This window comes from Pygocentrus nattereri, chromosome 17 (assembly GCF_015220715.1).
Source record: "Pygocentrus nattereri isolate fPygNat1 chromosome 17, fPygNat1.pri, whole genome shotgun sequence".
NCBI lineage: Eukaryota > Metazoa > Chordata > Actinopteri > Characiformes > Serrasalmidae > Pygocentrus > Pygocentrus nattereri.
This window is the reverse complement of record NC_051227.1, coordinates 23,163,113-23,178,462: the sequence shown is the minus strand read 5'-3', so window position 1 is coordinate 23,178,462 and position 15,350 is coordinate 23,163,113. Positions and strand designations below refer to the sequence as shown.

Here is a 15,350-nt window from a genome sequence, read left to right as displayed (position 1 = left end):
ACATTCTAGAGATGTTTTTAATACATTTATACTTATTTACAGGGAAAAGCTGTAATTTTACAGTAATCCACTACAGAATTTTACAGTAAATTTACAGGAACTGTTTGGCAACTTTTGCTGCCAGAAATCTTACCTTTTTTTTACCTTTGATTTTTTACAGTGTGGTGGGCTGGTAGCGTTTTAGGCTGGTTACTGTTCGTTAATTTATCTTTCTTGGTTTTAATTCATGCATAGAAGTGTGAGAAAGCTCAGACAAACTGAACATAAATGTAATATTAAATTTATATCTTTTGTCATTTAAGGGTTAAACAAGCAGCCCCCACCTCAAGTGCATTCTGTTGCCAATTATCTGACACACTGTTTTATGATAGTTTAGTGATAAAGTTTTGGCTTATTTTAATCTGTTCATGACGGACAGGTACATATAGGGTGTTGTGAGGCAAAAAATCCCCAAAGAAAACTCCCTTTTAACCACGGTTAACCTGTTACTGTGTGGCATGTAAAGAAGAAATAAGAGTAGGGTATGAATAGTTTTAGGTCGAGCTCTTCTGTGTGTTTTTGCCTAAAAACCAGAAAACGCAAGAGGCAGCGACGGTTTGTTTCCAACAGCTCTGAAGAACTGTTGCTAACGGCTAACAGCGCGAATCCACTAAACTGCGCTGAGGTCGTAGTTTTAAGATGACTATCCTTGGGCTGCGTGTGACGGTGAGGGAGGGTGGAACTGGGCGTGATTACTTCATTGCAACACACAGTTTTCTCAGGCAACAGAGCACACTCACTTCTCTGGTAGTCACACAGTGGAAGTCATCAGGAAAGGCCAGCTAACTTACCCCTTTCACGGGCTTCAGTACACTAACATCCCACCAAAACAGTTCATTTTAAACAGGTAAGTGCCTTTAACTCTCCACCAGTGACATTGTCATGTTTAACTCAATAAGTCTAGACTAAGCACAATTTACCTTTACATTGTTTGACAATCTCTCTACTCTCTGGACATGGTACTGATAATGGTTCTAGATAGCTGTCTTGTTTTAGTCCTTATAGAACTAATGTTTAGCCTGCTGACTACTAGAAATGTGTAGCCCTTCTTTCCTTTCTCTTGACAGGGTGGAGATCCGTATTACTTACCACGAAACATCATGACGTTCTGCCATGCAGAAAGAACCTGAGTTCTGATTATAGTGTGCCCAAGTGCCACGACCAATGGCTGACCCACCGCCACCACCCCCGCCACCGCCACCACCACCTCCTCCACCACTGCCACCACCTCCTCCTCCTCAACCCCCTGCACTCAACTCTGGAGGGAATCTGCTGTCCAGGGGCTCCAGAAGGAGCTCCAGGATGCGAAACTTCTACTGGGAGGCCATCCCCCAGGACACCGTGCTGGGCAAGCATAACATATGGACTGCAGAGAAGAAGAAAGAGTATGAACTGGACACCCAACGTATGGAGGAACTGTTCAGCCGCAGCGACCTAACCGACAGCAAGGGTCCGGCATCTGTGCGGCGGAGCATAAAAGGAACCCAAAGCAAGGCCCAGAAGCTCCAAGGGCCAGAAGTGGTCAGTTTTCTTTTTTCTTTGGGTTTGTCCTGAGGTGGCGAGAGTGGCCTGAACCCATACTCAACGATAAATTTAGTTTCTTTGGTGGAAAGCCTCAGGTATTATAAAGGAGTGTTTCTCTGATTTTTTTCAAAAATCAGTACAGTTTAGTCATTAAGATATAAACTAAGTCATTCAGAGTGGTTTGATATGAAATGGTACATTGTAGAGTAACTTATCGAGTCTGACCTCTTTTCAGTGCTGTCGATAACCAGGCGTCTCCCAGTGCTCTGCATGTATTTTCCGCCCCACATGGATTTGAAAAACTATTACAAAACAGTCTCAGGCATCAGGCAGTGTATTCATAACCAACTGATATAACAGCTTTCTTAGAGGGAGCTTTGAACGCTTCAGACGTCTGGTTCCTATCACTAGCACTGTGAGCAATTTGCACTGGGCAGGTGTCTCTAGAATGGAGCATTTCATATCAATCCCTCTCTGAGCTATACACTCTGAACTATTCTGACTTGATTCTCTAAAATTGAGACTTTGCTTACATCTTAATGATTTAATTATGCAGATGTTTTGAAAAATCAATGGACGTGCCCTTTAATTATTGCGTGAACTGTTTGTTATTTTTCTTGGTGGTTAGTGCTCACCTCTGTTTGTATACACATTTACATAGTAGCATAGCAACAGTTGGATAGATAGTATAGAGGTCTAACACTGTTGCAAACTCAGCCTCACCCTTGACAGATTAATGTGCTTGAGCAACGTGTGAACCATAAAATTCCTGAACATGACACTGATCCATACATGTCTGGAGTTATGACATGTCTGGAGTTACACTTATTCACCAACCTCTTATTCTAACTGCTGTGACATTGAAGATGGAATGGAAAACTCGGATGAGAAGCTGGAGAGTATGAAGCCAAGCTCAACAGTATCTGTCTGAGTGGACTTTGCATAAACCGTTGGCCCTATGGTCTGTTATCTTTTCATGAAGTTGTAGACAGTAGTAATTCTCTTGGAGTCAGTGTTAGGCCAGTGGCTGTACATAGTAGACCTAAAACGTCTTTGCATGAATCCTCAGCTCATAGTCATGATACTCTTAATTCATTTTGGTCTGTTGACCCAAATTAAATGTCTGAGATCTATGCTCTGCTAAAAGCATCACTATTTCAATCATCGGGAGTTTTCTAGTAGAATTATAGTTATACGTTCTGTATAACTTTAAGTGTGGTGTATGGTATTGTAAGCGAACTGGGCCGTTACTGTGGAATGTGGGGGAACTTGATTTCAGAACGTTTCTGTTATCTGGTTTATCTATTTTGATGGAAAATATGTGGCATCCACTTTAAACTGATATTGACATTCGATACCAATTACCCTTTACATTGTATGTAAACTTCATGATGAATGGACTAAAAGAAATAACCTAAAATGACTTGGAAAAAAGTCTGGTTCCATTGACTTAAATTAAAAGTAAAGTAGATTTTTTCTTTCTCCTGTAAAGTTACCATTTTGGAGATATTAGTTTTTCTTCTGACAACAGCAAAATGAAAGGAAATACGTATATTTATTTTATATACTTTCATTATAGACACATTAGGGGCCAACTTGTGACTGGCACTCTTAACACCAGAGGGCAGAAGTATGTACTGTTTGTTTATTTGAGCTCGAGCTGTTTCTGTTATATCTGGTGGCAGCTACTAAAAGTCAGCAGCTAGAAATCAAGACAGTTCACCCTCCAATTTGGCCACTTTGGGCTCGTACTTTAATAGTTATAGTGATAGTATACTATAAGAGTTAACTGAACCAAAAAAGACAATTACATTGCTAATTATATAGATCCGATTAATCGTCCGCTAAAATTTCATGATCATAGCAGGCTTATACATGACCAATGCTTTTACATTTTGAGCTCATATTTGTCACTTCTTTGATCCATGGGTGGAGTTACAGCTCTCATTTGGCAGGTGTTTGCATAAGGTTGATGCTTGCCTTTTTTTGAATGGCTTACGTTAGACCAGGATTGTAATATGGTCAAAGGGTGTGTGATTAACAAACATATGCCAGTCCCTGTGACCATGTGATGTGAGAAAAATCCCAATTTCCTCAGAATATTAGCCTTTTGTCCATCTAATATTCTGAAAACCTTCTTAAAGAAACTTCTCCCGGGATTGTTCAGAATTGGAGTTCATAAGCATTCATCCTTTTCTTATGGTCAATAATCAATAAAAATGACGAGCCCTTGTGTGTCTTCCCACCAGGTATCCATTCTGAATGGCAAGAGGAACATGAACGTCGGCATTTTCCTCAAGCAGTTCAGGCGGTGAGTGCCTTTTCAATTCCTGTCAGGTTCTGGGCAGAATTCCCGTGGAGTCACACCTTCCACAAGTCTCTGCAAGCAAAGCATCTGAAAATTGCCTCACAGAAAAGCTGAATGCTGAAATGTGACTTCCAGAGCATAACTGTTGTGATAAGAGGGGTCAGATCATGAACAGCAGCTTTCTCCTTAGTCATACTGCATCACACATGGATTAGCTCAAGATCAGTACAGGCTAATATATTCACTTTGAGAAGCAGATGGGTCAAAATTTAGGTGCTGGAATATCCTAAGACACTAGTTTGTGTGGTATGTGATTTTGTGTGTGATAGCAGGCTGAAGCTTGTTCCGTGTGAAGATGTTGTTCTCTGCTAAGCAGGACAATCCAAAGTTTTAAGCAATGAGGGCAAAGTACAGACTCAGCTAAGCTCTTCTTTAACTAACCTACAACAAAAACAATGTGGAAATCAGTTGGGTGACCACTTCCTCTTGTTGGTGAGTTCACAACACTGCATAAGTTCTGCATTTATATCTGGATTTGGTACATTTTTAATGTAGAATGATTTTGATTGGACCCAACCGTAGATAGAGGAACAAGGCAGCCAGATTAGGGGAGTAAATATACAACATATGTGAAGTGTCCTTCATATCCTATCAACCTATATCTGTGAGACTTGTCTCACATAACTAACTTACAACATTAATAAACCTGTCTACAGCGCTATTACATTTCTCAGCCCAATTTACTTGGAAATGTATTCATTAAAATACGATAAGAAATTCTGTGCTTAAAATAAACACGGTTACTTTAAACACTGCAAAACCTGGAAGATAAGTAGATGTTGTTCCTGGAATGTAATAACACTTTATTTTAATAGCTTTCTTAGATTCAGTGTTTACAATATAATAGAAAGGAAAGTTTAATGTTTAAGAGTAACAAAAGACGGTTTAAATGAAATAAAATTACATTAATGTCATTAACGTTGACCACACCCACTTTTGGAGTGAGAAAAAAAAGAATGACTCAGGATTTAGTATCTATGTCAAGTTGCTGGTACTGGTATTGAACATCTTTGAATGATAGCCAGCCTTAATGTATTGATTTGAACATTATGAGAATATTCAATAAAGTATGTGCTTATTTAAGTGATACTTATTAGTCCCACAACAGGGAAATTTCACCTCCGCATTTAACCCATCCGTGAAGTGAAACACCACATACACACTAGTGAGTACACACACACTAGGGGGCAGTGAGCACACTTGCCCGGAGCGGTGGGCAGCACTATCCGCATCACCTGGGGAGCAGTTGAGGGTTAGGTGTCTTGCTCAAGGACACCTCAGTCATGTACTGTCGGCACTGGGGATCGAACCGGGAACCTTCCGGTCACAGGGCCGGTTCCCTAACCTCCAGCCCACGACTGGACTGAAATGATTTCCAAAGGTAAAAATATTGTTGTTTTTTTTTAATTTTGTGTAAATAGTTCTTTCAGTCACAATAATAATAATAATAATAATATTTAATAATTTTTAATTCATTTAATAATTCAATTCATAATAATTGTAGATTGTACCAAAATAATGAAAGTAGATCAAATTATACTAAAACATAAAATTGCATGATGTACTGAATGTTTTGTTGAACTGGATGTGGAACTCCTTCCCCACATGGGTGGATTAATTTTACTGAAGCGATTCAACTTGCTTAGGATTTTCTTGGCAAGACTGCGTTCAGATTCTCGCTGCCTTTGCAAGCAGGGGTGCTTCCGGAATTGAGGCGTGTATTTGCTTGTTCATGTTCAGATTTTTAAAGGAATGTCTAATCTCTGTAATAGATTCTAACAGCACATGCAGATGGACGTCTATTTTAAGTGTGTTTCAACTCAAAACACTGTACAATACAAATGTGGTAGTTTTTGGCATATGTGGTAAATGAGACTGTAGACAACACAGTCAGTTCCATATACTGTAACTCTTCTTTAACCCTGCAGGTCAGTGAAAGAAGTTATTGAGTTAATCCGCCTTGGCAAGAATGAAGCATTTGGCTCAGGGAAACTGGAGGAGCTGTTAAAACTACTGCCTGATTCTGGAGAGGTATATTTATGTTTAAATATAGTTCAGAGGATCACAAACGTGATCCAAGCTAAAGAGAACTAATGAGTCCCACATTAGCTTTTCAGCATGTCCTAATAATTGATTCATACAGTACTGAGCAAAAGGTGATATTGAATAAATGAACTACACTTCATCCATTTAACTTCCAGGCAAAACGGCTATCAAATACAAGTTATTCATTTTTCAGCGTAAATAAAAAAGCATAAAATATAAACAAAATAATATAAACATCAACAACTAAATATACATTTTATGTCTCCTGCTTTTTCCCTTATTATTGTCTTGCTTTCAGATTTTTACAGAGCCCTGCCAGTGACAACCCATATAAATAAAAATAATGCATGGCCACAACTTAATTATCTCATTCCCACATCTTGCTAAATTGTGGCCATCCTGAGTTGTGGGGATGAGATCCTAATGCGTGGCCACAACTTACTAAGGCATAGGAATGACGAGATCATGCCTTATAAAGATGTGGTCAAGGCTTAATTATTTCATTCCCATGCCTTACAAAGATGTAGCCAGGCATTGGGATCTGGCCATTAACATCGTTGTATTAACGCATGGGAAAGATATAAGTCATAGCCACGACTTAGTAAGGCGTGGGAATGAGATCATGCCTTATTAAGCTGTGGTCAAGGCCTAATCATCTCATTCTCACCCCATTCTAAGTTATGGCCACACATTAGGATCCCCACACCCATATAAATAAAAATAATGCATGGGCACAACTTAGTAAGGCATGGGAATGAGAAGATTAAGACTAGTCCACAGCTTTATAAGGCATTATCTTGTTCCCATGCCTTGTGGCCGTTAACGCATGGACATTTTTTAATTTATACTGGATGTCACCAGCAAGGCTAAGTAGTTTTTCAAAAAAATCTGCAGGAATATGTTTCCACACATCCAAAGTTCGGTCTTAGAAGTTGGTTGCATTTACTGCTTCTCATCATCATCCAAGTAACAAGGAACACATTCAGTGTTGTTGAGATCTGGACTCAGTGGGGTGGTCAGTGAGTGGATCTGAGCCTCTTTGTTGGATTTGTTGGCAAATTTTGCTTTTCAGGAAGGGCTTCTAGGCAGCTACACATCCTTTCAGACTCATAGTGTAGAGTTGTCTTCTCACAGTGGAAGGATGGACAGAAATACCTGTGGATTTTTACTATTTAATTTGGATCTCTGATATGCACCTCACTCTCATGGGTCCTATATATATATACTGGAGCCTATCCCAGCTGTCATTGGGCGGAAGGCAGGATACACTCTGGACATGTCGCGGCTCCATCGCAGGGCTCTCCTCAATATAATAAACATATTTATAGTTTTTCATTTAATCTTATAGTCATTTTGATAACTGCTTTGTGCTACTTTTTGGGTATATGACTCTTCCCCAGTGTAATTATTTAGTTTCATTGTGTGTGTTTTATTATGGTTTCAGGTGAAACAGCTTCTTGCTTATAAAGGAGACTATGCAATCCTCTCTGAGGCTGATCAGTTCATGGTGCAACTTGTTAAGGTTCCATGGTGAGTCATAGTTTGTACAGTCTTTGCACTCTTCTGTACATTTGTTCTCTTTTCAACACATAAATTCCATTCACTGCAGTTCATGTTAGTGTCTGTAAGCTTTTTCCCTGTTGTTTGAGTTAAGCAGTTTGCCTATTTGCATATTAGAGTAGTAAGAGGAGTGGAGAGTTAGCTCATGCAAATAATATCATGTTAATTAGGGGTATTTATTCTGTTTGCCTTGTTAGTGTTACTCTTAATACTTTATTATTTCATAATTAAAAAAAAATGTATTATCAATTATTTTTCACATACACACAACATAAACATTACATGTAATGTCATTTTTTCTTCATATCTTCACATTTAATCCACCAGCTATGAGGAACGGCTGAAAAGTTTAGTTCTCAAAGAGGAATTTCCCCATTTTATGGATGAGGTGAATCACTGCATTGCCATTATGACTGCGGCTGGGAAAGGTAATGTCTCATCCTGTTTTTTCATCCTCTAACAATAGACCATAACCAATCATCATCATCATCGAGACTTCTTGTTTCTTCGTGGTTTGGACGTTTTCCCAGTCCTGGAGCCCCCTATTCTATATATGATACTATACAACTGTAATAGTGTTTTTCCTGCTCTAACACCTCTTCACTATCAATGCATAACCAAATCCTTTAAGTGGATGAATTGCTCTTTTTATATACCTTGTATTTAAGATATGATTATCAAATCTTAAGCTGATAACTCATCAAGAAATGACCAAAAATAGAAAATGACTATTATTTAGTATTTAATAAATGTTTGGTTTTCCCAGCTTATATAAATAAATATTAAATATTCAGTAAAATATTAAATAAAACATCTTAAAATATATTCTGGTATCCATTCCGCAATATTTCTGTCTACTCTGTATGTTGAAACTAAGTAAGTAGTTACTGCTATTACTAAATTAAATAATAGCAGTTATTGATATGACAAGTGAATCATTGAACACTAGTATGTTTGGGAAAACTGCTTCTTTGAAATGTAGTGTGGTTTTCTGGTTCGTGAATGTTTTGGGAGAATTTTCAGAAATTAGTAACAGACAAGGCATCAAACATATCATCCGAGTTATAGCTTTATATGTTCTGTACCAAAATTATAATATTACAGTCGAATAATTTAGGTCACTGTAACCAGACTTTTTTCCAAGCAATTTTGGGCCATTTTTTCACAGTATGTACAGGGAAATAAGCTATTTTAAATTTAGTCAAAAACTGAAAAAAAAGACAAAAATGGAGATACGAGGTTTTGTTCCAACAGCGGTGACATGCTAAGTAGTAACAGAGCATTAATGTTTGTTTTCACTATTGGTTGTTTTCAGTTTTGTTACATGTTAAGCAGGCAGAAAAAAACAAGATTTGCAGGTTTTACTGTTAACTTATATAGACTAACTTTCCATTCTATCTCTCTTCTGTCCTTTAGAGCTTCTGGATTGTCTTGATCTTCATTCCATCATCCGCCTTGTGTTAAAGACAGGAAACTACATGAACGCTGTGAATATTTTTAGTTTGTATGAACACAGGACTTTGCGTTTATGTTGAAATCGTTCAGTTGGCCACAAAACACATAAATTGACATATCTTATTCCCTCTTTACAGGATGGCTATGCTGGCAGTGCTGTGGGCTTCCGAATGATGTCTCTCTTGAAACTAGCCGACACGAAAGCCAACAGGCCAGGAATGAACCTCATGCACTATGTTGTGATGGTAATATTAAAACTTTCTCATGAACTGATATCAGCAGAAAATGACGACTGTTATACTATGTTTGTCTCTTATGTTGCTTCTGCACATCCTTAACAGCAAGCTCAGAAGAGCGATGCTGCTCTGCTGAAGTTTCCCGAACAACTCGCACACATTGGAGAAGCATCAAGGTAAACAACCCACCTAAAGCTACACTAAGTAAGGATGTTTTGTTAAAACTGAAAGAGTCAGGAGGAAATAAACATGCTAAAATATGGTGTCTGCTGCGAGTTGGATGTAAAGCATAAAATAATAATTTATAAGTCAGAGGTGTTAGTGTAGACGTATCAGTTAAGCAATAGAACATGAGAGGCAGTGTGTAACCGCGAAATAACATCACAGCTGTGATTTGATCGCATCATCACAGCTGTGATGTTATAGCGATAACCCACAACCTCGAGTGCTCTATTGCTTTTATACAACAGTTAAATAAATAAAGTAAGAAATTAATAAATTGGGCCGTGAATGCGGCGTTTAATATATTTTATTGTTCGTAGTTCCTTCCGCCAAATTACAGTTTCTTAACAAGCATCTTGTTGCTACGTCAGAGTAACAAGCTCCGCCCACTCGTTACACAGCCGGCAGTTCATGCTCCAGCTCCTTGCAGTAAATTCCGAAAATGTCATCACCGCTGAGCAGATGTTTGTTGTTTATTGCGTCATTTTTATGGCTCAGTCTGATTTGGTTAGACGCTGAAGATCAGACTACACGTTTGGTGAATGTTATTAAGTTCATTTCTGGTTAATTCCAGGTTGTTTAGGTGTCACAGTTGCTGACTGAAAAGCTGCTCAGCGGTCTGACAGTCTGGGGATTTAGTGTAGTTTCAGCTTCAGAGTCTCACCAAATCGGTTGTCGGTCAAATGTGATCTTAAAAGTATCCATTTTCTGTTTGTGGGAAAGTATGAAGTAAAAACGTTCAAATGGCTTGAGCGTTTCCTACAACCATCTCAGCGGAGTGATACAATGTGGAAAAAAAGTGACGTTTTGGCGAAATAACAGCACGGTTAGGACGCCTCTCAACCAATCAGCTTGCGTGGCTGGAACTAACTGTTGTATAACCTTATATATGGACTTATCAGACTAGCTGTAAACTGATCTCATTTCTCCATGGATTCATTTATGTTTGGCAAAAAAGAACAAACAGTGACTATATACTGCAACATAAAGGCTAAGATCAATAGATGTGCTGAGCATGGACCCGCAGTCCAATAAATCTGCTTTTGTTTACTCCTAAAGTTGAAGTTGATGTTGTTGTTGCTTCTCCTCTTTGTTTTCCCTTCACTTGTTTGATTTAGGATAGGGCCTTCTTTTTGCTGAAGTTAGCAGTGATTTCACAGGTCTTTTAAACGAATGTGCTTGTGGAGCCTGATGCGATATTATATCATGGACTGTTACTTCAGCACACAGGATATCTTTTCACTTCATTGCAGAATCCACAAACAAGACATTGAATCAGAATTTCAAAGAAAAGTGAGTGAAGTCCAGGAGCTAAAAAAGAGCACTGATAAACAACGTGACCTGGCGGAACAGATGAACGACTTTTTTAAAGTAAGTTTTGCTTTGATTTCCTTGTATCGTCTTAAAAGGAAACTGCACTGATTTTTTTATTTTTAGATTTAAACAGTCATTTGGAGTGGAAACTTACCGAGTCAGATTTCTTTACAGAAGTGTTCATAGGAGAATGACCCAGAGGTTGTGATGTTTGCAACACGACAATAGTCATTTTATTTACTGTCCAAAATGACCAGTGTGTGTTTTAGATGTAATGTGTTAATAGTAAAATTGCCTTACAATGCCCTGCATGTACCTCTCTGCAATGATTGTATTTGGAGGATGCTTTTAGAGGCATTAAACACATTCGACATATGGCTCTCATCTCAAGCACTGTGAACAGTTCTGACTTAAGTTTCTCTAGAATGGAGCTTTTCCCATCAAAACACTCTCAGTGACTGTGTTTATACCATAATGATTTAATTATGCAGAAATTTGGAAAAACTGACGGAATTCCCTTTTTATGCAACATAAACTTCTGATTATAACATGTTACAGACATGTTGCGGAACCAAAAGAATGTCAGAGTTTAGTGCTGTTATTCAGTCGTTTTTCCGCCAGCTGAGTTGAACAGTAACACTTCCACATCTGTTCTAGTTTGAAATTACTAACCCTTGGCACATCATCTCATTATTCCATTAATCTACGAAAATGTGGCTCATGGGACTCTGTAAACGCTGTCATGATGCTCTACAGTTGAAACCTGGTACTGCCATCACCTCACCTCTGATCTGCGACCTGTTTTTTATTTGCTGTCTTTAGTGTGCTGAGTCCAGAATAGCTGAAACAAAAGCTTCCTTCCAGACGCTGAATGCAGTCACTGAATCCGTGGCTGAGTATTTCTGTGAGGAGGCCAGTGACTTTAGACTGGACGAGTGCTGCTCCATCTTCCACTCCTTCTGTGAAAGGTTTAAACGAGCCCTTCAGGTAAAGCCCTTGTCCCAGCACATGTGACACTTATCAATGGGGGGGTTTATTTACACTCTGGGGCCTAATACTTTACAGGAGATGAGAGAAATGTTAATTTGAATGTACAATCATATGCAAAAGTTTGAACACCTTCGTCATGGTTTGTTGATTTTGTCTGATTTGGAAGAAGCTAATAAGGGAACAGACTTAAATATAACAGTTTTTAGTGCATTTAACAAATTTTAGTGAATTAACATATTGGAAAAAATAAAAGTCAATGTAAAATTGCAATAACTTTTACACAAGCAACATTTTATGTTTTGTTTTTTTTCCCCAATATGTTAAATTCAGCAAGTAAACTGTACTTGTGCTTTAAAATGTGTAGAGGTTTGTTCTCTGTAGAGGACGTGTTCACATAATTTCACTCGGAAAATAAAATAAACATTTGATCAGGTGCAAAAAAATTCTATTTCCAAATTTGTATGTCTTTTAATTAGTTGATTTTCATATGATAGTACAATAGTAGATTTTCATATGAAAGCAACAAGTTAAATTGTCATTACTAAGTGTTTTTGCTCGCACGTTTTTGCCTGCAAGTCTCGATCGCTTGCAAGTTTGACTGCAAAAGTGTTAAGCCTATTAGCTGTTATCATCCATAGCCCTTACAAGTAAATGTAATGGTACAAAGGAAAAATAGAAGCACATTTGAAACATATATTCAAACAATTCGTAAAATTTAACCTTTATACATTCAATCAAAGATAAACTGGCTTTACAAGATCTTCAGACATACCTATTTGAGAACTAATAGTGGCCAATTTAAAACAAACAAGAAATGGATTCTACATACTGTATTAATCCAAGCAGGGAAATCATGTAGTCACTCAACATTAAATCAGCAGATTTTCAAGTCTTATAAATAGGAGGATTTAGCATTGGAAGCTGCCCTTTCAGATGAGCTAGTTGGTGCCGAGGTGCACTCATCATGTTCTACACAAGGTCTTTCAGCAAACGTTAATGAAACAATACAAAGAATGGCATTTGTATAGGTGCATTAATATTCATCTTTACATTGGTAATCACAAATGTCAGCATCTGACTGTCAGTTGGCAAAAGTCTGCCTCTTAATAGTTTTGCCACTGTGCTATGAGTAAAATCTGTGACAGATTAATTGAAAATTTTTTCAGCTTCAGGAGCTCAATAAAAACAGAACCTTCCTCCAGATGATTAGGATACAGTGAGTCAGACATTATTTGTTCCTCAGTGTCCACAGTTTCTTAGTTTAATAATTCTGACAAATTAAAACACAAACACAAATCACCATTGTTCTCACTGCGAGTTTGTTCTGAGGAGTTTGACCTTGGCTTGATGACGAAAGTATTGCCTAGGGATGGTTGTGATTGGCCAAGAGGCATGTCAGCCAGTATTTTGCAAACAGTCAATTGGACCTGCTTCCCTGGTTCTTTCCAGTGCCATTTATTAAACTGTGTACAAACTTCCCTCCTCAGGAGAACATGGATCGTGATTTGGCTGAGGCCAAGCGGAGACAGCGCGAGAAGCTTCAGTGTGCAGCCAAACGCCGCTCCACTGCCACCTGCTCCATGCGGGATAAAGACATGGAGGGGGTTGCGCTGGAGTCGGTTCTTCAGAGGTTCCTCACAAACCGTGGGTCTCACAGGCAAAGCAGGACCCTCTCACCCACTGGAATCAGGCTCTCCGAGATCACATCACAGGAAAACTGCCCTGCCAAAAACTCCAAAAAACCCAACTGGACCTTAAATCTATCCCAGGCTTCTGTGGATAAGGAGAATGTCGAAGATAAAGCATCCAAAAAGTCAGAGAGCAAAATTTCTAGTCCTATGTGGAAAAAGCCTGCTAGCAGCACCCCTGCAGGCAATCGTGCATTGATGACGTTGGCAGCAAGTGAGGATGAAGACGGCCAAACTGAGGAAGAGGCGCAGAAACTGAGGGAAACGTCCCAGAAAGTGCTGCGCTACCAGTCTAGTCGAAGCAGTGTTTCTTCAGGAGAATATTGTTCACCTGCCTCTTCTCCTCGCAGACGGGTGTTTCAGGAGGACAAGGAGAAAACGCTGGCCAATTCGAATGTGGAGGATGTCCCCAAACCTCCTGCAAGCCCACTAGTTTTGACCCAGAATAGATTAGGCAGCATCAGCCGCCGACACTCTATTTCCCTACCAACGAGAGCTCCACAAGGCAGTGACAGTGAAGAGGACATGTTTATCCCCAGCTCAGAAGTGAATGGATCTCCTAGAGGACAGATTGTTTCTCTGGGAAACATTGGAAAGATGAGATCTGTGGATGGCTGCCTGCTTTCCACAAAGGCAAGACTCGGATCAGAAACCACTGGAAATGTATCCAATAATATGTCCACTAACATGCCGGCTGATGCTCCAAAGGAGAGCTCAAAAGATGTGATCTCACCAGCAGAGTTGATCAAGGTGGAAGCAAAAGAACAGACTGACGAAAGTTCAAGCAAGAGTAAAGTTTCCCAAAGACAAACCAAAGAGAGCTCCAGATTCATATCCTTCTTTAGGCGCTTGGGTGAAAAGGGCAAAACAAACAACAGAGAAGCCGAATCCAGCAGTGTTGATCCATAAAATCTCCTTTTGAGAACACTACAATACTTTTTCTGCAAGACTGTTTCTCTAACATGAGGTGGGACATGGATGTCATTAGGTAAATCTCTGTGTAGACCGAAGGTGCAGCATTTTTAAATCTAATTTTCAAAGAGTGTACAAAATATACTACTACACATGCAGAAGAGGTGGCAGCTACTGGCAGCATTTAAGTTATTATAATGACCTTGACGTGTCACTGAGCTGCAATTTAACATATGTTCCACTGGGATGCACTGTTTGACAGAGGTGCCTACAGCATCTTTTCAGAAGACCACCAGCTTAGGGTTAAACAAATTTTCTTGCATTTTATTTTTTTCACCAAGGTTCACTTTTGCATGGGACCAAAAACCAGTCACAATTCCTTTTTTACCTGACTGTTTCCAACCTATTTATCCCTTTCATTTTTTAAAAAGGCTGTTTTTGTTACTGTACTTTTAAGATTTACATATGAAAATTACCTCTGTTCAAATTGGCTGCCATGTTTTGTGCCTCATTCTAGAAGCAATCCAGGTTGGTACTCCCCTTGTGAATGGGCTGGGCTAGTCTGCTGTAGGCTGATGTGGCTGATATACACCGATCAGGCATAACATTATGACCACCACCTTGTTTCTACGCTCATTGTCTATTTTATCAGTTCCACTTACTGTACAGGTGCACTTTGTAGTTCTACAATTACAGACTGTAGTCCATCTGTTTCTCTGCTTACTTTGTTTGCCCCCTTTGACCCTGTTCTTCAGTGGTCAGGAGCCCCATGGACCCTCACAGAGCTGGTACTATTTGGGTGGTGGATCATTCTCAGCACTGCAGTAATACTGACGTGCTAGTGGTGTGTTAGTGTTCTACTGGTACAAGTGTGGTTTTTAAACACTCCCTGTCCACTCCATTAGACACTTCTACCTTGTCAGTCCACCTTGTAGATGTAAAGTCAGAGATAACTCATCTGCTGCCACACAGTTTGTGTTGGTCATCCTCTAGTCC

At 39.1% G+C, this 15,350-nt stretch overlaps 1 protein-coding gene across 1 annotated transcript; it reads left to right on the top strand.

The window, feature by feature from the left end:
- Window positions 1-778: 778 nt before the first annotated feature.
- fhdc4 (FH2 domain containing 4) lies at window positions 779-15,015 on the top strand. The gene is made up of 12 exons (XM_017708597.2): window positions 779-886; window positions 1,107-1,560; window positions 3,813-3,874; window positions 5,860-5,962; window positions 7,422-7,507; window positions 7,865-7,965; window positions 8,954-9,024; window positions 9,130-9,237; window positions 9,334-9,404; window positions 10,704-10,821; window positions 11,587-11,751; window positions 13,242-15,015. The coding sequence occupies exons 2-12, from the start codon at window positions 1,204-1,206 to the stop codon at window positions 14,349-14,351; spliced, it is 2,352 nt and encodes a 783-aa protein (XP_017564086.2). The 5' UTR covers window positions 779-886; window positions 1,107-1,203; the 3' UTR covers window positions 14,352-15,015.
- The last annotated feature ends 335 nt before the right edge of the window (window positions 15,016-15,350 follow it).